A 27,581-nucleotide genomic window follows, 5' to 3' on the forward strand; every position below is an offset into this window, starting at 1 on the left:
GGTTTGTACTCCCATTGTAAATCACAAAATGAAGAATTACTTTTCACAGCTTATGTGTTGCAAGTGATGTTCCATAACCAGGACTGAAAACAAAACCACTGTAAAGCATCAAAAACTCCAGCCCAAAGTGTCCCAGATCTCTGGGACATTCTTCAGCAAAACTCAGCACACACAGCAGTTTACAGAGCAATAAAACAGAGAAGTCCTGCCTCACACAGAAACAAAAGCCTTCAGGATTAGTCCCTGCAGCTTTAGGGAAACCATTCCAACCTCTGAATTACAGGCACCACTGGGGCCTCCTCACCTGCCAGCTTATTCTGCTGCTATCACAGATGGGTCTTAAGGAACCAAATTCTCAGCTCTCCAAACATCCTCCTTAGAGGATTTCTCTTTTCTGCTCTACACCACAGCCTGGGAACTAAGACAGAGCTGAGGTCACTGCTTCTCCCTTGGTTTGACTTCATGCAATGAAGAAGAGAAATAAAGCCTAGTTTACAATCCCAGCATTTCCTATCATTGTTACAAGGACCTGGAGGAAATTACAGACATTCTAGTACTCTGTCTCTGTGGGACTTGCCTGTTTCCTCTGGTAAATAACCCCCACCCCCTCTCCCCCTGTGTAAAGCAGCTGACCCTGGCTCTCACCTATCTTTGGTGCCACAGGGCTGGGAGCTGCAGGTCTCTGCTGTCTTCTGCACCACCTGTGCTCTGTGAAGGTACAGAGGGATCCACATTCCAAGTGCCCCCGTGGCAAAGGAGACAGCTGAGGTGGCCAGGGATGAGAACACATAGCTGCGGCTGGGAGACAGAACCAAGAGAAGGTTTGGTGACAAAAATGGAAAAGCAGAACCCCCATGCAGGAGCCAGAGCTTCAGTGACAAAGCCCTGTGTCTCCCACACTTGCCACCTCCCTTTGCCAAGGGGAAGAGGTAACACAAGGTACAAAGGAATGGAGAATAAGAAGCATGGAAGGTTCACATGTGATGCTCCACTGATAATAATAAACTGAACCCATCAGAGATGCTACACAGCTCTGTGTCAAGGGTCTGCTTGAGAAGACAATCAGTACTTGGTCACTAAGACAGGATATGTGACTTCCAGGGCTTTCACCCTAATGTCACCTGTTTACTTGAAGGAGCAGTTTCACTTCTCCCTCCCTATCCATACCACCATATGGTTACTACTTACATAAACTACCAAAAGCAGTACATAGAAATAATGATAAATTTTCTCACATCGCTTTTCACAGTCCTTTGGCACTGGATGACAAAACCAGGCAGGTATTCTAGCCAGTAGTTCCATCACAAGTTTCCCATCAGAATTACAAGATAACCCTGAATTCAAAGTGAAAGTATTTGCACATTCACAGGCCAGATTTCTGGAAGGAAGTGCAGCTGCTGAAGCACTTGTGAGCATGTGAACCTTTATGCACACATAGAGTGCCCAAGCACATTCAGTTCTCATGGATTCAGCCACATGTGGTTGTTCACATATATTTAAACTTGCCATAGTGCAAGCTTCTGTGTGGTTTTTTTTATCTTAAATTGCTAAAACTCTCTTTTCCCCTCAGCAGAATAGCTCTTTTAAAGAAGAAAATGGATCTAAGTGTCTGAGCAGCAGTGGCACAACAATTAATACAGGAACACAGCAATTTCTACACTTCAAAAGCCCTGATTTGTGTGAAGTATGAGCCAAGCAAAGCAAGCTTTTTCTTAGATGCCAATCTTGGAAAGGTTAGAGCAAAACTTGGAATTCATCATTGTCACAGCAGTCAATACCTCATGTAACTGTGATTTTCTTCCTTAAATCCACAGACTAAACTTCCTGCATCTCCCTGCATGTCATCACTTTCCAGTCTCACTGTGCTAAATCCAGACCATTGAATGTTCCAATTAAGCATTAGAAGCAAACCATGGTTTTTACTCATGCTCTTACTTTCTAATCAAGGCTTTCATGTCTCTCAGCCATGAAGTCCGAGCCTTCAGCTGCCCCCCAAGCTGTTCAGCATTTCCTCTTTTAGCAGCAGGCACAAATATCAAGATGAGTGTCCCTGTTATCATTCCCAGGAGTGGAGATACCTGCAAGAAAGGAGCAGAGAATTAGGGAATTAGGAGCCAGGAGGGTTTGCTTTGACTGGTCAGGAAGAAGCAGAATTCATCCTTTTGGTTTCAGTGGCTGCTCCTCACAGCCAGTCAGAACCTGCAAGAATTGAGGCATCTGCTCCGTCCTTCTTCCATGTCGTTCCCTGGACTCTCTTATCTCACTCTGGACACATGCAGCTTTGAAAATACCCTGAGTAAGGCAGTCCATTGTGTTAATAAGTACCAAGATTCATCTAAACATGATTCTTGAGTGATGTTAAACTCTTGGGAAGCCTGCTCCCAGGTGGGCTGAGAGACCAGCTGGCTTCTGGGTGAGTGCAGAGGCCATTTAATGGCAATTAGACCAGCTGAAAGATTTTTGGGTGTAGTAAACATGCTTTGAACACCCCTGCTTGATACACATCCCTCTTCCAGCTAACCCACAATGGCTTCCTGTTTTCAGGCATCTTCCTCAGCACAAAAGACCAAGAAACACTGAAAATTCAGGCTGGAAGATAGGGAAACAACACATTCAAGGGCTTGGTTTCCCAATATCCAACCCTTTCTCCCAAGCATTAGGCAAAAATACAAAGATCACACAGCATTTTGCAAGCTATAAGAACAATTCTTGTTTTGACAAGAATTGTTTCGAAATTCCATCATTGTCAGAATGGAAAATAGCTCCATCAGGAAAATAGGAACATGGATTTCATTGACGTATCATCTCATCGAGACATGCTATTTAAAAATAATTCCTGTCCAAGAAAAAAAAAAACCCAAAAAGCAAACCAAAACAAAATAAAACAAAAAAAGACAAAGAAACAAGAAACCCAAAAACCCTTGCATTATTAACTTAAGAATGGCCTTTACACATGGAGCAGTGTTTCATGTCCAAAGATGACAAACTCACAATCCTTCTAGGGAAGGAAAGACAAAAGTATTTCAGAATTTAAAAGTCAGGAAAACCACTCATCCAGGAATATACTGAAGCCTGACACAGTATCCTTATGACAGGTGAACAGAAGACACAGAACTGGTAAAAAGTACTGGAAATGCTGTTTTATCTACAGCCAGATGACTGCAAGTGTCTTTGATTTTTATCTAAAAGCTTAAGTACCCATCAGGACAATATCCATGGGCACTCAGTAATGCTGCAATGAAACGCTTGCTTTATTGTAAGATCCAGAGACAAAGCTGCCACTTGTCCATGTGCCCTGCTGTGTTTTTCAGCCCATTGAAGTGTGGATTATTCCTGACCTCTTCTGTATTTGGAGCCCACAGGAGATCACAGAGGGAAGCATCATCTTGGGGAGTCATTCCCATCTTGTAAGAGCACATAATTGCCATAGGGATGGAAGCTGCTTTACACTGATGTCTGGATGCTACAAAGTCTGAGCAATGGTGTCTAAAGCAACCCCACAGATGTGTGCAGCTCATCAGATTCCCCAGATTTTGTACAGCCAGGGAATCCTGCACCAATGTGTCATTTATAGAGGAAATCATGAGCTGTAAGGGGTACAGTCTTGCAGACAGCCTGGATTTCTCGGGATAACTATGAAGAAACCACCTGAAAAGTTCTAGTAATGATCTCTTTTCACAGATTAACCATTTGGGTTTAACAGACAGATTTGATTTTCCAAGAGTGCTCCAGTTAAAGCCCTGCTGACCAGAGGACAGGCTTTGGGGTTTTTACTTCTTGTGTTCACCTCTGCTCCAAAGTTCATGTTACTCTTAATTATTTCTGCTAATGAGGCAGCATCCTCCTGGTGGGAAGCTTTAGGCTACTCCACTTTCCACTCTGGTGCACAGCTGGAAATTGCCCTCCACTCTCCCAGATGAACATTCACGGTGATGCTCCTGCCTTTGTTTACCCTGGGCATGGCCTGTGTCACAGAGGACGTATTTGCTTCAGATGGGAACCCTTGCATTTCATCACCAAGTGTTATAAACAGTGCTGGCCTGAGCTTCATGAGCTTTATGGTCTCCATGAAGTGCCAGAGCCAGAGAATGCACCTCACGTGCCACCCTCAGCACCAAAGGTCAGAAACCAGCGCTGCTGGGCCACTTCCTCCCAGCTCTTTCAAGACATCTTTGTGTGCAGAAGCTGTTTGTGAGCATGTGACTGGAGTGGATTATCTTTTCAGCCCATTTATCAGGGTCCCAAGAGGCTAAAATAGAAGGAAATGGAGTGTCTCAGGGCAGAAAAACAAGCGGAAACTGGAACAAAGTGTTTTTTCCTCAAAGCCGGAAGCCATTCTCAGAGTTTCTTGACAGCAGGAGACTGAAAGACTGTGGAGTTGATTTAAGGCCAATGCCTCATCTTCCTGCCCCCATCAAAAAGTCATGATTGATTGATTGATTGATTGATAACAAAGTGATTGGAAAATTCTTGCTCCCAAGCAGGGAAAACTCCAAGTCCCACAAGCCCACAAATCTTTGCTTAGAAAGTGCATCTGCCATACACTCAACATCCACAGATGTAATCTCCAATCCTTCACCTTTCAGATACAATAACAGGTTGAGCCATTGTGTGATGGAACTCTTGCTAACACTAATCAACCAATTAACTCTCATTAAGATGTGCCATTAAGAGGAACTTACCCGCAGTGCCCAGTGCCAGTCTCCAGCAACCTGCTTCACACTGGAGCCAGTGATGTACCCCAAGCCACTGCAAGAAAGGCCAAGAGAGAGTTGGTCAGAGCTTGCAGTGTGCACACTCACAGCTGTTCTTAGACAAAGGCAGAGAGGCACAACCAGCTGTGTGTCCTCAGCTCTCTTGTCCTACAGGAAGAAATATGGGGATTGAAGCAGATGGTGGATGGTATGTGACTCTACCCAGCAGTGCTGATCTAAAAATGTCCACATCTGATGGAAATTTGGAAGTTTATAGCTGACCTTTCAATCTACATTGGATGGAAAGAAAGACTTTAAAAGAATTTATTTCCCAATTTTACTTCTACATCAGGCCTTTCTCTGTACTAATATGAATATTGAACAATTTTATGTTCAAGCATTCAGTTAAAAAGTGCCCTTCAAGGATAGGCCATACTCCATCATTAGATTTTTCTCTTCTTGTCACTAAATAGTACTTGGCTCTAATTGAGCAGGAAGAGTCTATTTTCTGTTAGCTTGGAAGAGAACTCAAGAAGAACATGCAAGTTTGATGGGAGACCTTCAGCCACATGTAAGACAAAAGGTGCATCAAAAGGTGAACATAGCCACATTTCTCTCAACATGAACTGAAGGTAAATACTCTTTTTCAAAACTGCTGCATTTGTTGCTGAGATTGCCTTGGCTAAAAGTTGCCAGGATTGCAGTGGGGCAACTGTGAGCCCCTCCCCAGACCCCCCTTCCTTTACTGAAGAATCTGCTAAGCTTTGGAGGTTGTCAGCTGTAACCTCCCTATAACTGGACATTTTACCCATTCAGGCCCCCCCAAATCAAGCCATGAATCATCACAGACTGGTTTGGGTTGGGAAGGAACTTAAAATCCATCCAGTGCCACCCCTCCCATGGGCAGGGACACCTCCCACTGTCCCAGGCTGCTCCGAGCCCTGCCAGCCTTGGGCACTTCCAGGGATCCAGGGGCAGCCACAGCTGCTCTGGGAATCTGTGCCAGGGCTTCACCACCTTCACAGGGAAGGATTTCTTCCCAATATCCAATCAAAACCTCTTTCAGTTTACAGCCCTTGTCCTGTCCTCCATGGCTTTGTAATCCACACTGCTGCTGGATATTGAGACAATGAAGTTCTAGAATCAGGCTCAACAGGATTAATATTTGTAATTTCTTTTTTGTTCACTGAATTTTCTATGTGAATACTTGGAATTCATTATCCTCTTGGCAAAATACTCTTTTCACCAGTTAAGGATCTGTTTCCCTCTATTTCCTCAAGAGCAAAAGGATGTTTGTGAGTTTTATCTCACAGGTAAGTGCTCCAGCTTGTAAAATGCACCACCAGAAGTTTTTCTCTGAGTTTGGAACCTGTTGCCCATGGATTCCCTGCTGGAAATGAACCCATACTGCCCTTTTTCCCAGGATGTTGTCCAGCTCTGGGAAATGGTATGCAAACTATGCAAAGCCACCTTGCTGACAATACCACAATAGAGGGTCAGCCATTTTTTTAAAAAATAAAAATAATGACAGATTCCCTCCTGTCCCAACAATCAGATACTGTGTTGGGCTGATAAAGAAATTCCACTGAGAGAAAAAGTCAGCTAAAGTATTTTTATTCCATTTCCACCCCATTGCTGTAAAAATGGAGGAAAAAACCTAAATAAACCAACAACAAACTTCCCATTAGTTCCCAAAAGTCACACATGAACCAGTAACAGGGCCAAAAAAGAATCTAATTCCTGCAACTAATTAGTCACTGCTCACAATATTTTCCTGTCTACATTCCAGTCAAGGTCAAGAACTATCATCATTAGCAATTTCAGATCTATGTGAGTTTATTTCAGAGAAAAGCCACAAGGAGATTGAAGGATCTTTGTGTCACTTACCTGCCCAGAGGAATTGCAAAGTAAAAAACAGAGAGCATCAGGGTCCTTGTGTTTTTGGTGAACAGGTCTCCAATGATGGTTGGTGCAATAGTAGAGTAACTCGCTTCACCAATGCCAACCAAACCCCGGGACAGCACAAAGAGCCAGAAATACTGAGAAAAGAAATTGAAACATTAACAGGTCCCCCCTTGGCTTTTTAAATTCAGGATGGACAGCAGTCAGGGAAATACAAATTCATGTGACTGGAAAATGATGCTCCTGTATGCATTTATTTTTGGAACTTCAGAGCTGTTTCATTTGTCTTTTGCCCAGAAGAAAGGGACCATAGTTTTTGTGAAGATTTATAGGCATGAAAGAAAAGTAATAATAAAACATTTACTCAGTGACATTCAAGAACATTTCCTAAAGGAGGCAGAAGACCCCCAGTTTGTTGCCAGATCCCAGCTCACTCTTGCTGCTTTGGGAAGGCCTGGGGAGGTGGGTGAGTGTAACAAACCGTGCTCTGGGATCCAGGAACAGCAACTCCTGCTGAGCACAAGCCATCCTCCCCAGCGTGCCAAGGACAGGTCTACTGGGAAATCCTAAAAAAGCTGGGAAAGAGTGGAACCCGAAATTCCCCAAACTGAATGTCCTTCTTCATTGAAAGCTATGGAGTAACAGAATCTTTTAAAGGTGCTGAGCACCCATCTTACTCCACTTGCCTTGAACAGCAGCACACACCTCCCCAAAACTGTCAGAGGTGACCTGAGCTTTACTGGGAACCCAGGAACATCCATGTCCTCTGTAAGCAGGGCATGACCCAGGGGCTCACAGGGCAGGGGCATGCAGGAGGCATTCAGCTGCCCAGGGAGCACCTGCCTGTCTGGCTGAAGGGCAATCCCACAGGATGAGGATATATCAAAAAACAGGTGACCCCAACATCTGGGAATGATTGGCATCTGACTCCATTCATCCAGAATGATGAACTTTATTAAAATTATATGATATGATATGATATGATATGATACGATATTATATTGATACTATACTAAGACACGTACTAAAGAAAACTCATGACTGTCTCCAGACAGTCAGGACAGAGTTTTTTCCAACTGGCCAAGGAAACAAAACAATCCTCAGCAAAATCCAATTGACAAATCACTTCAGGTAAACAATCTTCCTAATATTCCACATGTGCAAAAAGAACAGGAGCAGCAAGTAAAGATAAGAATTGTTTTCTCTTTCTTCTCTCTGTTCAGAGAATGTGAATGCCACAAGGATACACTTCACATTCAGCACAACTCAGTCTAAAATGGTCAAAAAGAATTTGCTTATCCAATAGAAATTTTTAATGACCCATTTCAATCAACACTTTCATGAACTGTGAGGACCTGATTTTCAACCTAAGCTCTTTCACTGCCCCTGCAGTTTTCTGAGTGCAGGCTAAGACACAATGCTTTGATGCCTGAATACCAGATACATGAGAACAAGCAAACTCTCAACCATCTAAGCAGCTTGAGCTACACCCAGAAATAATTGCGTGGAGAGAAATGAAGCAGTCACTGCAGAAAGTTGTAAGCACAGGGAAATCTATTTCTACAAATTTAACCTCTATAAATCCTCAATTTGCTGTCATTATTCTGTAGATCATTTGTGAGAAGAACAGCAGGGATTTACATTGAAGGAAGGCAAGCTTAAATTAGATATTAAGAAGAAATTCTTCCCTGTGAGGGTGGTGAGGCCCTGGCACAGGGTGCCCAGAGGAGCTGTGGCTGCCCCATCCCTGCAAGTGTCTAAGGCAAGGTTAGATGGAGCTTGGAGCAACCTGGGGAAGGTGTCCCTGCCATGGCAGGGGGTGGGGTGGGATGAATTTTAAGTTCCTCTGTGATTCTATGCTTATGATGTGTCCTTAACCATGAAAGTGTTTGGGAAAAATGAGCAATTACCAATTCTCCTTCTTCAAATAGGAAAAAGACAAGGAAATGACTGATTTTGTGCCCTACAGCAAAGCCAAGCTAGAGTCCAAGTCTCATTCACAAACATGGAAAATGCCATGCAGACTCCAAGCCATGTGCCTTAGCCATAAATACACCCATCAGCAGACAAAATCTACCACTGACACGTTTGCATTGTTCTGCTCACTGTAATCCCTGGCTGAAAAGAACATTTTGAGGATTCCAACAGCCACAAAAAACCAAAATACTTTCAGGTACTCTTCACTTCCTCATATTTTGGTGTGAATTGTGGAGCAATATGCATTTTCTGCAGGAATACAAGTTCCTTGTTTGGTGGCAGGGTGTGTGCAGTGCCGCTCACATTCATGCATCTCCCACAAGCTGCACATACGTAACTCACACGCGTGGGTGTGAGCAGAAAGGGCAATACTGTGACTCAAATGATTTAATTTCTGTCAATTTCCCAATGCTCAACCACTCCACTGCAGAAATATGCTGGCAGTCATTGGTGCACAGGTAACCAATGTATTTTGAATGAGCAACAGTATTTCTAACGTGCTGAAAGGCTTAGTCATGCAGAATTAGAAAGCAGGGAGCTGCAGGCTGGCTGTGGTTTCTGAGGAAGATCTGGATCCCAGAGAGGGTGACAGGCAAAGTAGTCACCAGCCTGGGATGAAATGGGTAGTGTCACCTACAATTGAAGAATGACAAGTTTGTAAATGCACTGGATGTTCCTCAAATTGGAAATACCTACAGAAAAATGTCACAGTTTTGTGCTCACCAGCTGGTATTGCCCCCAGTGAATGCACTGGGTAGGAATTTCCTCCAAACAATCCTGTGAGAAGGTTCCTCTTACAATCCTTGTGCCAAGCAGGAAAGCTGTGCCAAGTATTCCTTTTGTGGTAGAGTGACTCATTTTCATCAATACCATGGAATCAGATGCCCAATACCATGAAATCATCTGCAACAAGTCATATCCACTCTTCTCTCTCGGTTCCTCCTCAAATCCCTCTCCTTGGTTTATCCCATGCTGACACACTCCAAATATCTGTTTAATATTTAAACTATGTTTTTTGAAGCAGTGGTATTCAAACTTAAGTAATAAGATTTTTACTTCATCTGGGAATAAAAGCATTCTTAAAAAACATCATCCACATAAAGACCTGAATAGTATTGCCCTTCTGAGATCAGATATTCAAGACTACAGACCATCCAGCCATCTAGTTGTGATAACTAGATTAAACATACAAAAATCTAAAACAATTTAGGGAATTATTTATAGTTGGTTCTATACTGTGCCTGGTTTTGGAGCTCTATATCTAGGATTAAAAAGCTAATTCCTCTTCTTACCAGTTCTTATGGATCTTTGGCTAGCATGGATCCTATTGGAACTCATATGATAAAATTATTTTGCTAAAATGAGCTGGGGCCCTGATCTTCCATCTCTAACCAGTCACTCAAAACTTCTGTTTTAGCTGTCTCTGAAGAGGGACAGTTGGGGAGCTCCCCAAGGCAAAAAGGGGTCCCATCCATGACAGGCCGTCTCTTTTAGTTTTCCATATAAGAAGAAAAAAATACAAACAACAAAACAACTCTAAAATTCTTATGCTGCTGCTCATTTGGACCACAGGCGTTCCATGAACCACTCAGAAACTGGTCCCAAAACCACTCCACATGCAATACAGACAACTGCTATTTTTTGTGTACATTTATACACTTACACCCATGAACATCCCTTTTCCTCTCCAAGTGTATGAGGACATGACAACCTGCACAAACACGTGGCAAAGTCAGATATTCCACATGCTGAGGGAAACTCTGTTCTCCTCCACAGCTGGAGCAGGACACCTCTGCCATTTCCTCTGCTCTGGATTTTCCCCCCACTGCTTTTCCATTTATGTCCTACCTCAGGGTTCTCAGAAGTTTAATGAAAGAAAAAGGGCTGACACCAGCTCAATTCTGCCAGTGCTCAAAAGCAGAACAGGCAGCTCAGACTTTAACTGAATTTCACTGTTCCCCAAGCAGAAATTGATATATATTGAAGAAGCCAGTTTCTTTCTATATGACTTGGTAACTCTGCTGTAATTTGTCCATCTGTGCAAGTAGGTTTCTGGCAGGAAAACTGAAAATATCTGAGTCAGCTTTCAGTCACCTGAACTAATTCCTTCCCCATAGGTTAAGCCCAGCAACCTCAACACTTATCAGCAGTGTTTTATGAAATGAAATGCCTGAAACTGAAGTTTTTTTGAAACAAGCTGCTATTAGGGCAAACAATTAATTTGTCTTAAATTCTGGAAAGCAGTCATATCAGAGATGGTCTGCACCTCCATGAGAGCTGCCAACATCTGCTTTGGAGAGATGCAGAGGGTTTTTTGGGAGAGTTCATAGCCTCAATCCCCCTCCTTGTCCGTGTGCCAGCCCAAGGTGCAGCTCCCTGGCTGTGCCACTGGGGAGGGACACCTGGGCCACACAACCTGCCTGCTACCAGTTCCAGGAGCAAGTCAGGGTGCAAAAGTTCCTCTTGGAACTCATAGCAGGCAGGTTGTGTGGCTCAGGGCTTCCAGTCCCTTTCTCCACCTTGTGTGGCTGGTGAGACACAAGCCAGTGAGGATTCCAGCACACAATAAACCATCAACACATGGAAAGAATGTTGGCTGCAGAGACCCAGAACTGCCACAGCCTTGCTGGGAATTTCCCTTGAAGAGATGACATCACCAGAAATTAATGCATGGAGAAAGCACTCACACCTGTGAATGGGAGGTACAAAGGGTCAATGGGTGTGCTCTCTTCTTCCCATGTCTCAGATATATAGAAGGAAAAACAGCCTCTAGCCATAAAGGAAAAGAAACCCAATACCTCAAAATAGAAATGGGTTTCAGAAGGGATACAAATCCTTATCCCTTGGGGATGTGCCAATAAGGAATAGAACATTCTACCTACCAACTTCTCCATTTCTTAAACTATCAGCAAGCCACAGACAGCAAGAGTGACAGATCATGGGGTCCAAGGGACCTGGTCTCATTACTGTCACCAAACACTAGAAGCTATGGATGTGACAATCCTTCCAAAATTTACATCTGAAAAAAAGCTTTCATGGTTGGAGTTAAATATTTATAATACAGAACCATTGACTTGTTTAGGTTAGAAAAGACCTCTATGCAGATCAGATCCCACAGATAAAATGTACAGTGTGGTTTCTATTCACACCTTCATAGTGACTTTACTCTCAATCTCCTGCACACATAAATGTTTGATGGCCTAGGACACATGACTGGCTTTAATCATGTTTGGTGAAACCTCCTAATTATACATTTATCCTAGTTGTATAGACCATTCAGGGAGTAATATGTGTTTTAAGAGGTCTAATTACAGCTTGAAGTTCTTTCTCCTTTTTTAATTAGCTAACAAAAGGAGTAAAGCCACTGGGTCTTTAAAAGATTATCTGCCAGTGGTAAACCTATAATCTGCCAAATATGTGTACAACTCTGAGCCACCAGATTTACTGTCTAAAGAATCATATGATCCTTAAGCTTTGTTTATTAAGTATTTGCATTTGAATGTGGAATAGCTTGTAAGGGTCTCAAGAGAAGCTGAACACATGCTGCTTTCAGCTGAGGGGCACATGGACTGAGGAGATCCCACAGACAGAGACACTCCAGAGTCATGAACTCCTGTGTGTGCACAGCACCAATGCAAACCATGTTTAAATCTGCTGTTGATGGTCTAAAAGAAGGATCTTTTATACTGCTACAGCACCTGCACCCTTCACTATGAGACAATGCTGATAACTCCCGTGGATAATGCATTAACTGATGTAAAAGAGGACTCAGTACCATTAAATTCTTCTTTGAGCTGAGTTTTGCCATATTTTCCTTCTTTTATTTTATAAACATTATGCAAAAATCAAGAATATAGAATCAGGGCTTGCATCCTTTGAAAGAAGATGTGCATGAAGCCATTCCTACCACAGGCAGCTGGGGTTGTCACACAGAGCCTAAAACGTGGTGAAATGACAATAAACCAAGGAGAAAGCATTGGGACTGACCTGATTTCCCTGAGTTGCACTCCTGTATTTCTCCAGCTGGCTGAGCCTGGCACTAGGCAGTCAGGGTAGCACAGCAGGCACAAGTGATCAGCTGGATAAATCTGAGACACTGCAGGAGCCATTTGATCAAAGTAAAGCCCACAGGGTATCGATTCAAGGGCTGCACAACAGTGGCTCCCTTTGGCAGCTGCACTCACAGGCAAGAATTTGCCCTCCTGGAGCAGACCCTGCATTTTCTGGCCAGGCAAACATCACTTCCTCCTCTGCCCCTGTAAGGTTCCCCAGCACTCTGCAGGGTTTAAATGGTTCATGATGACACACCACACCTTTTGCCAAAAGATGCACCATTAACTATGAGGTAAACCAAACCAGGAACCTGCTTTGAGTATCGGGGTGGTGACTAAGAGCATTGACTCCTGCACAGTCACAGCTCAAATTCCAGCTCATTAGCTGAGAGCCACTGAAGAGCTGAGCACTGGAATGACATTACATATTTGCTTAAACACGAAAAGCTCCAATTCTCACAGCCCTCCCAGGAATGAGGGCTCACCTTGAACAATATGAGAGTTTCTAAGTCAAACAAGGACACTGACATAGCATGAGAGACAAGCTGACATTAAACAATGAGGTTGGTGTTTCAAATTCCATTCTGTGCCTGGGTGGATGACAAAGGCCACAGCAGAACAGATAAGCTTAAATACATCTTCCAGCACTGTGCACCCCTAAAGCTTTAAGAATTTTGCATATATATAACCAAGACACCTGGCTTCCATCACTGGATATGAGTTCTGGGCACAAATACTTGATGGGAATGGTATGTCAAATCTAGATATGAAACTCAAAGTTAATGCCTCACCTTTTCAAACATCAGTGGTTCTAACTCTTCTCTAATAAAAGCAGAATAAATATTGTAAAGAGCCAGAGAGGAACTACATAGTACTGGTGAATTTGTTCCATGCCAATCCTGAAGAACATGTCCTCCTGTCAAGTTCAGCCCAGATTTTTAAGTAACTGAATATTCATTCCAAATTTTGGCCATCTGATGTCTACCATCTGGGAGATCTTTGAGCAGGAACAAAGGAAGATGAATTTCTTTTTCTTTATTGACAAGTAATCTTACCTAATCCCTCACGGGAGTTGCCAGCCAAGAGACAAAAATACAAACCAGCATGAGGGCAGAACTGTGCACTGAGATGTTTTGTGGATCAGTACTTTCCTCCCCTGTTCAGGGGGTGGCTAAGCACTGGTTTCAGGATTTCCAACAACCAAAGGGAGTGGGTTATGCTCAGTTTCTGGGTGGTACAAAGGGACCATCAGGGCACATGCTCAGGTGGAGACTGGTTGGAGACAGGCTGATGGGTTATCAGCTCTGAGTCAATGCTGGCAGTTATCAGTGTTTATCTGTTTGCTGTAGAGATACCAGTGCACTGAGAAGTTCATGTTAGAGCTACCTGTCAGATAAATCTAATTATGAACCACCCTTCTCACCTCCACCAAGAGTTCTCCCCTTATCAGCCCCGAGTCCTGCACCCAGGGCAGAGGCACTGCAGCTGCTGCTTCTTCTGCCATTTATCCTCTGCAGGGAAATGATTGGGTTTATTACACTCCTCTTTTCTTCCCTCATTGTGTGTGTTATCTCTCACCCATGCCTACTTCTCACTCCCCATCTCTACCATCTCAACCACTTTGTAAGTCATTACTGCACACAACATTTCCCAGAACTTCCATCACCACTGGATTCTAGTTGAGTTCTACAGTTTCCTCCCTTCAAATGGAACCCTTGATGCTAAGTCCATCTTCCATCACCATTTTTAAACTGCTCTTCTCCTTTGCAAGCACTCAGAGAATAAGAGAATAACTGGGACTGGGAGGAGTTTTGGAGATAGTCTGGTCCCTGTCCCCTGGTCACAGCAGGAGCAACAACAGAATGTCCAACTGAATTTTGAGTATCTCCAAAGATGGATGAGCCACAGCCAGGCTGGACAACCTGTTGCAGTGTTGGACCATCCTCAAAAATTGCTTCTTCTTATGTTTAAGTGAAAATTCCAGTATTTTAGTCTGTGCCCCTTGCCTCATCTTTTCACTGGGGACCTTTGAGAGCAGTCTGGCTGCACCTTCACAGCTCCCATCAGGTTTCAATGTACACCAAAGCAGCACTATGGCCTCTATGGGGACAGAAGCACTTCTGGAGTGAGGATGCCACTTTGACAAAGGTAAAGTATTTAAATTCAGTTAAATCCATATGGCAGACACCATCTCACATTTGCTGTGTCTCTGCCACGTTCACACCAGCCAGGTTTTTCTTCACTCCGTTTCCCTTAAGCCTGCTTGGCATGGAAAGTATACTAGTTTAAATATTTATGTCTGGCAAAGGATGCTTCTCTTACCCAAAGAGCCTCCCCTAACTCTCACAAGCAGGTCACTAAAATTCAAGTGCAAATGCCCCAGGCTTTCTTCCTTCAAGTGTTCACAGGTTTTATTCCCACATTCACATCAGTTTTATTCACATGTATTCATTCCACACAGGCTGGCTGGAGGTTATAACTGTGTTACAGATGAGACCACACCAAAATTTAACAGCAAGCTTTGATTTACCGAAACCTTAATGCATTTGATTAATCATTTCCTCAAGGGCCAATACTGAAACCCTTTGCATTTAGGATGGACTTATACAACAGCCTCTAAGCAGGTCTGATTCCTCTGCAGCATCCATTTACACTTTGTCAAACACTTCCAAACTTCAGCTCATTTGGATGCATTAAGTGTCTCACTGATTCTCAGCTCTGAACACCTCACCTTTGAGCAATTCCCTTTTGGGAAAATTCATCTGCTACTCAGAGCCCTGAGAGGAGAAAAGAGACTACAGCAAGCAGAAAGAGATCAAAATACATATTTAAATATAAAAATGAGCAAGAGAGATGAAGCAAAGTCCACTCACCTTTGCTTTGATTGCCTCTAGTATTTGTTAATGGCTTTAGTTCTCCCAGGTAGCCTGTTCAGGCACACTTAATAGAATGTGGAAAGTTTTATTTGGGAATGCATATAAGATTCTGGCTGATTAAAGCATCCCTATTTTATGAGATTTATATTATTATTTAGTATATAAAAATAACCAATAAAGACAGTAAGATACTCCTTTTTCAACTCATCACACCCTTCAATCAGCAACTAAAGTGTTTAACAACTGCAAACCCACAGGGAGGCTCTAAGGTAAAACACCCAGTTAAGTGTTCTGGAGATAAAAAACAAACCCAAAGGATCCTGGAAGTAGCAGGACTCCCCCAGCTCTTCTTCCACAGAGTTGCTTTGTGCTTCATAGGGACAAAAACCTGTGGCAAGTTTTTCTGAGCTATTTGCAAATGCTGAATTTGAAAATCCCTTTCAACACTAAAAAACACTAAAATTTCAGTGTCTGAAATCCAGGTTCCCATCACTCTCCTCCCCTCCAAAGCTGTGGCAGTCCTGAGGGAATCCTCTGTTGCTTTTCAGTCATTATTATTATTTTTGGGCAGCACAAAAAAAAAAAAAAAAAAAAAAAAAAAAAAAAAAAAAAAAAAAAAAAAAAAAAGCAGCAAGTCCAGTTCCCATTCTCCATCTCATTAGGGACATTAGGGAGTGTAATTACAAGACACTGGGTGATGAAGCAGCACCACCAGGTCCTGATAATAAACTGAGTAGAGTTTCAGCTCCCTAACTGAAGGGCTTTTCATTTAATTGATCTCCCCATGGTAAAAATACTACAACATGCAAATGATTGGATTTACATTCTCCTCAGTTTAGTTTCTTGGTCATTAATATTGGATTAATGACAGGGACCTGGGATGAAATTAGGAGGGAGGTACCAGGTTACTCACACACCAAACCCCATCCAGCAGATGCAATGTTGCTGTAAAATAGACCTTAAAGAAAAAAGCTGATGTTCAAATAAATCACAGGGTTTATAAAGAGCCTCATGTTCCCAGTGCCTGGTAGAAGACAGAGTTAAAACATTTCTTTTCATCCCTGGCTGTGGTGTAAGGCCCAGAGGAGTCCATGGCCCTTCACATGGCTGAAATAGTGGTCATTTATCCCTGTTACAAAACCATTACACCAGAATGTATCTTCCAGAAGTGTTCCCCCAAGAACATTGATAGTTCTGGGTCTGAAGCAAATGGCTGCATTTTGTTCCAGATCTGTCAGGTGGGACACACTCACCAGCACTTGCCTCCAATATCTCTGGCATTAGGCACCATCACAGTTTCCTTCCTGAGATGTGCAAACACAGCCATAATCACTAAAATAGGGACTGGAAAAAATACAATATATTTTTGCAACTGTGGAAACACTGCAAGGTTTCTGACAGACTCAGGTTCCCAAATGCAGCTGGAATATGGGGAGGCATTCACTGAACCAAAGAATATTCACAGGCAGTAATGGATTACTGTGTCCAGGCCACAGATGAATCAAACCCTAAATCCAAGCAATAAAGAGATGCCAGATTTTTCAGAACAAACATTCTGAGGCATTGGTACTTTTCACTAACAACATCTGCCCCTCCAGTGATGCCTACAGAAATGTGTGAGACCCAGCCTCTTTAACATGATGGGCTGTCTTGGCTCAAACTCTTTGGTTTGGACCAATTCTTCAGCAAAAATTTAGTCAAATCCATCAGGTTGGATTGGAGATTCTTGGAGAGCACAACCCCATGTCCCTATCCCTGAAACCACTGCAGAAACTGATTTCTCAGCACCCTTTGAAAAAAGCTTCATCCAACTGACTGAGACACCCAGGTGTGAAAACTTTGCCTGCACTGGACCCATTTTCAAGTTTTGAGAGTTCACGAAGGACACATTTTAAGGGACTCCCTCAAGGTTTAAATTAAATTCACACAAAGTTACAGTCCCTGCAACTTTTCAAATACTGTTGGTTCTGCTGATTCTTGGCATATTTTGCTTTGCATATGCTAAAAATCAAGTACACCAGCAGGTCAGCTCTTGCAGCAGCTTTGCTGAAGAACCATTTAAATCATTCCAAACTCTGATTTTTGCTCCTGCTTTCTGTTTTCACGCTTCCCTGGGCTTGCTGACTCAATCAAGATCCAGAGGCCTCCAAGAACTCTGCAGAAGGCTGAGCTTGCAGTGTGTTTGGCCCATATCTGAGAGATGCCTCTCTTCTAGCATCAGATTTCCAGAGAGGAAGTGGTGCACCTACCAATTCCTTCTACTTTGGAGTTACTTCTTATTCATGATCTTCCTTGAACAGTTGTCATGTTCCTTTTTGAAGTGTTATTAATTGACAAGGTTTTGTCGTGCTGTAGCTTAATTTCATTCTTTAAATCCAGCCTATCTGACAAAATGACAGCCTATTAAACCACACTAAACACATTTGGATGTTTTGTGACTGTCTTCTCATGAGGCTTCATCACTCATGTTTTCAGATTTGATGATCATCACCACTGCCAGGGATTTCCAGCTCAAAATCTATTAAGGAGGGCTGAGATTAGTACTCTAATTTGACTTATCTGAATTGCAAATGCAGTGTTTTGTGTAGCCTGGGAACTTTATACATTTAAAAGAAATGTCAACACTTCAAAAGACTAATTTAGCACCTTGTACTGTAAAACATTTCCCTTTTTCCCACTATTTGCACATGACTTAGAACATAATGGTCCTTTTCTCAGCGTTTATGCACAACCCAGGAGGCCAAGGCTGTGTGGCCATTGAGGCAGCACTTACACTTCCCAAGGAGTGACTGATGCATTTGGATCAGCAGGCAGACAAAGAAAGGCTCAAATCCATACTTTAGCATCTGAACAGAAGGCAGAGCCTGAATAACACATTCTCTCTCTCCTGCATCCTGTTTTTCAGGACAATACACACAACCTTCAAGAACCATCCTGCTAACAGAAAGTTTAGGTTTGTTTCCAGGCCTCCTAATGAGCCTAACCTGGGATGAACGGATTGTTTTCTTTGTGAGGCATCATTAACCAAGCTCTGCTGAAGCACTGTGCTCCCTCCCAAGGCATCAGCTCCAAGAACGCCATCCACAAGCTGCCTCACATTTATCCATGCTGAACACACATCAGTTTACAGCCTTCAAAAATGGAAACATTTCTCCAGAACCATATCTGAGCATCCCAGTGGATCATGAAGGCACACATTCTATCTACACCACCAGCTTGGCACCCTCTCTGTACCCTCAATTCAATACTCAGCTAGTTGGGAACTAATTCCCAAAATGACAGGACCACCCAGGCACTGCAGCAGTGACTTGCTTTGCCTTCTGAACTGGTCTGACCAAGCCAGGCATCCCCCAGCATGCAGCCATGGACCCCACACCAGGAATGATGTTGTGTCCCTCAGGCCACAGCACTATTGCAAGGATCCTGCCAGGCTGATAGGAAATTTAACAATTCCCTTATATTTTAATATTTGCTTGGAAACTCACATGCAGCACTACTACTTTTTTTTTTCCCACACCAACTGATTAAACCCCAATCTATTTAAGAGCATTTTCCATTTCTTCCATTCCTTCAATGTTTTGAACAAGGTTGAGCTTAAGATACTGTCATAATTATTTATAAAACATAATGCTAAAGCATTATAGAGATTTCCACTTACACAGAGTTAAGAAATAAGACATTATTTGTGTTCCATCAGCATGCCCTGGGGTTAGGCCTCTGCTGCAGCATGACAAGCAGAATATACATTTTAACAGACAGCACAAGAAGAAGGAATGTTTCCAAGACACACACAGCCTGGAAATAAAACAATCATGCCTTCTTCCCTCTGCCTCCTCAGCAAATAACTGGCCCAGGTGAGATTTCCTGCTCAGGCACAACAAAAGCAGGACAGGTGGAATGTTACATTGCTTCCACACCATCCATCAGCTGACACAGCAAATGAACTTTCCTACTCTTCAACCCAGATACTATAAATTCAGCTTTCTGTAAAAAAATGGGACAAACCTGTAAAGGTCTTTGGCCTGCAAAACTCTTTAATGCACCATGCTGCTGTCTCTAAGCATTTCCATGATCCAGTGAAACAGCAGCAAATGTGTGTTGATGCAGGGTCTGACTCAATTGCCACAGACACACAAAAGGTTCCCACTGACTTCTAAAGAAGGAGCTGAATCAGAGCCACAATCACAGAGCCTGTGATAATGGTTTCAACATCTTCCAGTAACCCAGATGACAAAGAGTGCTCTGAAACAGGACAGGCAATCACAGAGGGCCCTCACTGAGACCCTGTGCACACCAGCACTGAGCTCTGAGCCTGTTCCTGGGGGCTCTCCCAGCACAAACCTCTGCTCACCTGCTCCAGAAAATGCCTGAGCTCTGAGGGGCAGCTCTGACACCTCAGTGCAAGAAACTGAGCTGGGATCACACAGAAACTGAGCCTCTGCTGCAGCACACACTGAGTGAGTTCTGATGCCAAGCAATGGAAACATCTCTTCTTTCATATCCACAGTGCTTGATTCAGATATTGTGTGATTTCAGACCAATTAATGACCTAAAAAGAGGTGCAGGAAGCACATTTGTGGACACACAGCTGCCCACAGCTGGGGTGATTTGAGAAATTTGAATAGGACATGGGGCCAGACTGACCCCACCTGGGGAGGGTGGGACCTGGGGGGTGCATCTTGATTGCTCTCAGGTCCCAGAAGGGAGAGCAAAACCATTCCTGTTCCAGACACCCTGCAAATGGGAAACACAATGTGTGGTAGAGATATTCCTTATGATAGTTACTTGAAGTTCATTTTCCCCATCACAGGGATAAGCTTTCTGAGTAGGCTTTGGATCTGTGCTGTGTCTCTCCCCTGGCAGCCATCACCAGCTGTGTTTTCAATAACTCTTCCCAAATGCTTCACAGGTACATGGACACAGATACTGGATGGAAAAACCCCAGCACTGAGCAGAAAATACACTTCAATTTCTGATAACACCTTTGAAAAGCTGCCTGCTCTCACAGATTGGCTTTTTTGGGTCTGATGCTCTGAGAACACCTTAATCTAGTTTTCATTTATAGTTTCCCTTGGAAGAGTGACAGGTACAAAGGGACAAGGTAAGAACATAAAATGACCAGGAGACAAACACATGACAGTAATTCTGCACTCTACAACTATTTCATTTATATAAATCTTTTCCCAATGCTTCCATCCTTGATTAGCAAAATCTGAGGGAACAGTGAGGACCCAAGATTGAAGAGTTCAAATCATTGCAGTTGTATGTGCAAGAGAAGATGTTCTTAGAGAAAAACAGTTTCTCCAATACAAGTACTCCAAATACAGTATTGGAATCAGCTGTGCTGAAGATGATAGCACAGATACCTGGAACATCTTAAGATACCCAGAACATCTTAAGACCAGCTCAGTCAGTGCTCCATTATTAAAGGAATAAGCAATAGTGTATTTTTTTCCTACAGTACACGTCATATAATCCATATTAAAAGGTGTGAGATAGTGAAACTCACAAAAGCACGTGGAAGGAACAGCAGGTGCCTTCTTGCTGGTGAGGGGTTAAAGAAATGGTGCCTTTCAATTTCCACATGGTGATGCTGGGTTAATGGCTGGACTCCATGATCTCAGAGGTCTTTTCCATCCTTAACAATTCTATAATTCTAAAAGGAGCTGTGGGAACTATCTCTCTTTAAATTACCTCCTGTCAGACATGCAAGAGAGGGGCAGTGGGGCAGAATCAGTCCATACACAATTCCACTCTGCAGGGTAGAGCAGAGATGAGAGCCCTTATCCTTTCCCTCTCTCACTGGGACTCCTGAGCCACCCAAGCCCAGCCCAGCACCTCCTGCACCTGGCACCAGTGCCCTGTGGGGAGAGGGAGCTCTGACAGCTGGAAGGAGAGGAGATGCAGGGATTGCCACATCTCATCTTAGAGAGCAGAGGCCATGCAGGAGGCTGAGGGTATCTGGGGCAGCACAAAGGGGCAGAAGTGCAGCTCAGAGGGATTTGGGAGCTGACACCCCCCACACAGAGAGCACCAGCACCCACCTGATGCTGGTACCAGAGCCCACAGCAGGCAGCATTTCTCCTGAGCAGTCTAGCAAAGGCCAAGTGTGCAGAAATCCAAATACCAACAGCAGTTGCTCACCTGCAGGGCTCCTGTGCCCCATCAGAGCTGGCAAACACAGCAGAGCCAGCCAGGAGCTGTGGCCATGCCCCTCTTTGGTCACTCCAGCATCACCTGTGTGACAGCCACAGGGCTGCTGGAACTGCCTGTGATGGCAGGGACTGGATGCACACACAGCTGAGTGCCCAAAGCTGCTGGGAGAATCCCTTCTGCCTTTTCTCTACAAGAGAGTTCTGCTCAAAAATAACAGGCTGGAACAGTAGGATATAAACATCCCAGTAATTCATGGGGGCTTCAAAGACAGCATTCAGTCTCCTTACATATAAAATGTTGGCTTGGGGATTTTAGTTTTGTTTGTTTATGTTTTTCAGGCTGTGTATTTATCTAGCACAGTGGAACCACAGGCACAGGAGCTGTATGTTTTACATTACAACTTCTGCTGGAGCACTTAAAACTAAATCCTTTTTTTTTCCTATAGTGAATCATCATGTGTAGGGGGTGGCTGGATTATATTTATGTTTTTAAAATTAACCCAGCTAACCATTTGTTCCATACTGCACACAATTTGTTGCTTCTCTTTTAGAAACTCCTTGAAAGACAAGTTTGGAAATAAAAATACATCTGGCAAGTCTGAAAGACAGGACTTGAGCAAGCACTGCAAACTAACTGCAACTCCACCGTGGACAATTTGCTTCCTCTTCCAGAAATAAATCAAAATAAAAGAAAAAGAAAACAACACTAAGAGAAATACCTATCCAGAGGTAAATTGCAGTGGGAGCAAAAAGGTTTTATCTTGTCAGCTATATCAAAGTCTTAACAGAAATATTTACCAAGAACTGGAGAATTCAAAAGCACATTCCTGGTTTAATTTGTCAATGCTTTGCTTTTCCATTTCCCAATTTTCTGGCTGGTGTCTCCACCAACCCCCATTAGCACAGCCTGCCCTGGGTGCTTGAGGCACTGCTGGACTCCCAGCCTGGGGGAGCAGAAGCCTTGGTTCATTTGTAAGCCAGCATGCCTTTTATACAGAATTATGCTTTATACAAGATATTTACATGGACACAGCAGTATTTCAGAAGACTAGAGAACAGTCTGCAAATTTTCATCTCCAAGCTCTTTCTTGCTTTAAGATAGAGGTGTGTCCCCATAGGGGAGAGGGATCCTGATGTCCCAGAGGGATCTGCTGAGAGGGGCTGGAAGTTTAGCACCAACCCCAGGGCTCACCTAAGACAATCTGCTGCTCAGACAAACCAGCTGAGAACATTTATCATGACTAATGGATGTGGATATCCAAGCAGCCAGAAACAAACTCTCCTGATAACTCTCCTGATGATCACTCCTGACAACCAGTTTGGGTCATATTAAGCTGTTCAGAAAGAGAGAAATGGTGCAGTTGGGATTACAGACCCTTCCCAATGACATCCTGGAATATAAACCACCTCAGGGTGATCACCAACCACAGGCAATCAGGCACTGTGCTCATGGAAATGCTGCCTAGGGAAATAAACTGGTTACTTATTAAATCAGAGTTTATATTGATACAGAGGAATACAAACATATATTTAGCTTTTTGTGTGGTTGGAAACACATCTGGGTGAAGAAACTCTATGAAGATTGTGCCCTTGGTTCATTACTTTGGGATATGACTCTATGCCACACAAAACCCTACTGATTTGTTGTTGATTTATTACAGCTCATGAACCAACAACCAGCAAGTGTTTCCCCAAATGCCTGGCAAAAGCCAAAAACAACACAAGAAATGGTTTTGCAGGTGAAAGTTGTGCTGGTAGGTGCAGACCTGATATAAAGTCAGGTTTAAAGGGAGAAAATCTCTAAGCAGGTGTTGGTGATTAGAAAACAAAAATTAAGACACACCCATTATTTATTGAAGCTTCTATAAATGGAGTTAATTTAGAGATATGTCTAAATATGTACCAACTTTACCTGATTTTATATTATTGAACAAGTTTGTTAATGGTTTCTTAATGGAACTTTTATTTTAAAGTGCTAAACAGTGCTATAGAGCAGAAATGTGCAAGTACCAAAGCAGAGGAGGCCTCATGTCTTATCTTTCTATAGAGAAATTCTGGACTAACATAAATCATCAAACAACACTAAAAAGTGAGCTTATCAATGTTATCTCAGTCTTACTACTTCTGATGATTTTCTTTAGTTAAATTTATCATTAGATATTTTTATCCATGGAAACAGGTGTATTTATGGAATCAATCTGTGATACAGTATTTATTTGGTTTCTTACTCTTATTTCTTTCAAAATTAATTTAAGCTCTCATGAACAATAACTGAACTTTTAAGCACGAACTGTTCTGTTTGTATTTTGCTATGTGTGGAATTCATGCATTGCTGTTTTCTATCACCCCCTGTATGCACTGGAACTACCCTCAGATTTTGGCCTGATTTTCTTTTGCATTGTGAGAGCCTATTATCTAATTATTTAGAACCTACCAGCAGATAAGACATCAATTCTTCATTTATTTGACAGACATTATTCCATTATAGGAACCCAGAGATACTTGATAATAAATAACTAATGATATTTTAAAAAGGCAGAGCTCTCTAACAACTGTCTGCATGGCACATGTATCCAATTCCTGATTTATCTGCTGATTTTCAGTTACTTTTTTTAACCCAAGCAGAATAAAATAGCATTTAGACAGTATCTTAGATGAGCTTTACTGCACTCCAATTCTTTTGTGCTGGGACAGAGTTAATTTGGGTTAATTTTTGGCTGGGACAGAGTTAATTTTCTTCCCAGTAGCTGCTATGGGACCATGTTTTAGATTTGTGCTGAAAACAGAGCTGATAACACAGGGATGTTTTCATTGCTGAGCAAGGGTTAGACAGAGTCAAGGTCTGTTCTGCTCTTCAGCCCCCAGAGAAGGGCTGGGGGACACAGGAACTGGGGGGACACAGGAATTGTGGGGACACAGCTGACCCCAGGGACATCCCAGACCACAGGGCATCATGCTCAGCAGATGGAGTTGTGGCAGGACAGTAGGACAAATAAGAATGAACATGTCTCTCTCTGTAAATTTGTTTGTTCAATAATCTAATCATTGACTCAAAAAACAGCATTTTCCATGGCTTCCTTTAGGTGTTCAAATTTTAGCCAGGAACTGACACACTACCAAAGAGCTTCACAAACTGGATGCCTTCAGAGTTCACCAGCTCTGTAGCTGCTTTTGGCCTTTGTTAAGCTGTCTCTTCCCATTTGCACTCCAGGTTTGAGCTGTGTGCTGTGCATTCTATTTAATTACACAGTGACAGGATGCATGAGGCACTAGGCCCCATCAAAATGTGAAGAAAGGCAATCCCTGAGGACGGGGATTCTGCTATTCCTCCTGAAAGGCTGCTCTTTCTCACCTAATTCAGGATTTTTGGTGCTGCCACATAAAGGAGTTCTCCTGTGTCAACTTGCTCCTTCCAGCCCTGTGTTCTCATGTCAACTTGCATGTGACAGCTTCTCTACTCACAGATGTTTTACTACTGCTTTTATTTGTGCCAGCAAAGAGTTTTTGATATTTCAGCTCTCTGTCCTCCTTCCCAACAAATACATATACTGTCTTAAAAGGAAAAAAAAATGTTGATAGAAAAAGCAACATTTTACTCCTCAAATGAATCCTGGACAACAAAGATCAGGAAAAATGCCTACATTAAAAAAAAAAAATAGAAAAAGCTCTTCTCTGACCCTTTTAGCATGTCAGGAATTCACCTTGTTCAATGTGGGATGTTGGAGAATTTTGCTCAGAAATGGCTTATAGAGTTTTGTTCAGACATGCCATAATCATATACAGCTGATGGAAAAGGCAGCTGTGAAGAGCAAATTCTCACAGCCTGTTTCTGTAAACAGCTAAGTTCTCAGGCTGTTTTTTCATAACAGGTAAACATTCTGTCCTTGGCTGGTATGGGAAAGCAAAAGTTGACAAACATGGAGGCCTTGAGAACTTTCATAACAGGGTGTGAAAATAAATCTTGGTTTCAATAACAAACTACAGGTATTGAAAACAAAAGGAGGGATTGGTGTGTAATCTGTAACCTATGATGAGCTCGGGTTTTGCAATATGTATGAACTTAATTAACACTGTTATAAAATGTGCTTGGTGGATCAATAAATCGGAGTTCGATGCTGATCAGAGGATGGGTCGTCTCCCTTCGCTTCTCCAGCGGCATGTCTTCCCAATTAGGGCTCAGGGCTCCAACATGGGCACCAAAGTGGCAGGGATAACATGGGAAGCTGGATTATTCTTAGGACCTTGCTCAGTGCTGCAGCCACTGGGTAGAGAACATCCTTACAGCAGCTGCAACATCTTCCATTGCCTCCTGAGCCAGTGACAGGAGCTGGGCATGAGAACTCTGGATTGATAGCTCACTCTTCTGCTGGAGTTGAGGACTACAGGACAATCAGGACAGGGGATTTTTCTAAGTATTAGGGTGGTTTTTGTCAAGATGGTCTTTGGGGTCCAGAGTTAGTACTGATGCATATCCAGGATGACTTAATACAGGTCTGGCTATTTTGATCTTGTCTTTCTTATGACTCCCAAAACATTGGGGCTTGGATTCCAAACATTTGCTACTGCCACTCTGAGCCCCTGTGTACAAATAACCATTTATATTAATCCCTGAACTACTTCAGCTAATAAGCCCCAAATCCTTCAACTGAAATTCAACTCTGAAAACATCAGTCCAGTTCCAGTGCTCTCCCACTTCCAGCTGTGGGACCCAGTTGCAGGGAGATCAATGAGAACCTAAGCATAAATATATGTCTGCAACACAGGAAGTGTTCATAAGAAGGTCACTGGCTCTCTCTAAAATGCTTCTGTCTTTGGGCTCTGATCAAAGCTGCTTTTGCAGAATGTTATGAGAAACATTTAAAGAAAAAAATTAAAGAGAAAACAAAAAAAATTCCCTCTTTATTTTAGATGAGACACATTCTTTCTCTGGAAAAGGTGCTTCCTGGCCAAGGGTAACCCAGAACAATTTCCTGAGTTAAAGGCTTCCACTTTTGGCCATATGCATCTTGCTTTAGAAATGCAGCAACAACCAATCCTGGTGAAAGCCACACTGACATGAGTACCACTGCCTGCTTTAAGTGGAAACTCTCTTTTTTTAAAAACTGAAGAGCATGTGGGTGGGCAGGATGGAGAAGGGTGGAGAGGTTTAGCCCCTGGTTGTCATTCTTTAGGCGTGATCACCATGCTGCAATCCCTGGAACGCAGCTGGACAGAAAGGATGAGGAATGCCCCTGCCTCCCTTGGGGAAACCAGCCTGATGATGGCAGGAGCTGTGATTTACCTCTGCAGGAATGTTGCCACCTGCAGCAATTAAATCTCTGCTATAGTATGATTAAACAAGAGGATATTTCCCCCCAGAAACTGCCAGATCAGTGTTTCCTCCAAATGCCTCTGACAAGAAAATGAATGCAGTGAGGAGTGCTCAGAATGGGGCACTGCAGCTGTCCTGGGAGCAGGAGAGGGAGGCAGAGCTTGACAAAATTAGGTGAGCCTGACAACTCCATCACCAGTTTCCCCAGATAAATCCTTTGAGAAGTGTTAAAGGAGCTGAAACTGTCTGATCTCTGTGTTATCATCCACTTTCTCTGCCTTGGTGGCCAGACACCAAAGTGCATCTGTAAAACCACTGCTGGATGCATTTTGTTATTCCACATACCACGAGCAGACTTCCCAACAAAATCCAATGGCTGCAGTTACATATCAGAAGACAAAAGAACCACTGTGTAGCCATGAATTCATTTTCCCCAGACTTTTGTAAAGCCTTTTAAAGCTTCTTTAGGATCTCCCTCAAAACAAAGCCCTTATGTCAACAGAAACTCTTGCTTAGATATGCTTCATCTGTTCCTTTTTATGAATATGCACTATCAAAGGGTGACAGCTTTCACAGTTAAGCAAACACAGTTACACAGAGCACACTTCTCCCAC

General features: G+C 42.9%; 1 protein-coding gene across 2 annotated transcripts in view; it reads right to left on the minus strand.

Annotated features, from left to right (window-relative positions):
* The window catches only part of LOC132082520 (sphingosine-1-phosphate transporter SPNS2-like), a 135,533-nt gene that overhangs the window by 45,761 nt on the left and 62,191 nt on the right, over positions 1-27,581 (minus strand). For both annotated transcript variants that reach the window (XR_009419816.1, XM_059486824.1), the window contains exons 4-7: positions 6,582-6,733; positions 4,683-4,749; positions 1,936-2,078; positions 646-798 (exon numbers count right to left, since the gene is read on the minus strand). Coding sequence is in view for 1 of the 2 variants with exons in the window: in XM_059486824.1 (XP_059342807.1) it covers positions 646-798; positions 1,936-2,078; positions 4,683-4,749; positions 6,582-6,733 (515 nt within the window). In the remaining variant the exon portion in view is untranslated. The remainder of the gene's footprint in view (positions 1-645; positions 799-1,935; positions 2,079-4,682; positions 4,750-6,581; positions 6,734-27,581) is intronic.

Source organism: Ammospiza nelsoni, chromosome 21 (genome assembly GCF_027579445.1).
Source record: "Ammospiza nelsoni isolate bAmmNel1 chromosome 21, bAmmNel1.pri, whole genome shotgun sequence".
Taxonomy (NCBI): Eukaryota; Metazoa; Chordata; class Aves; order Passeriformes; family Passerellidae; genus Ammospiza; species Ammospiza nelsoni.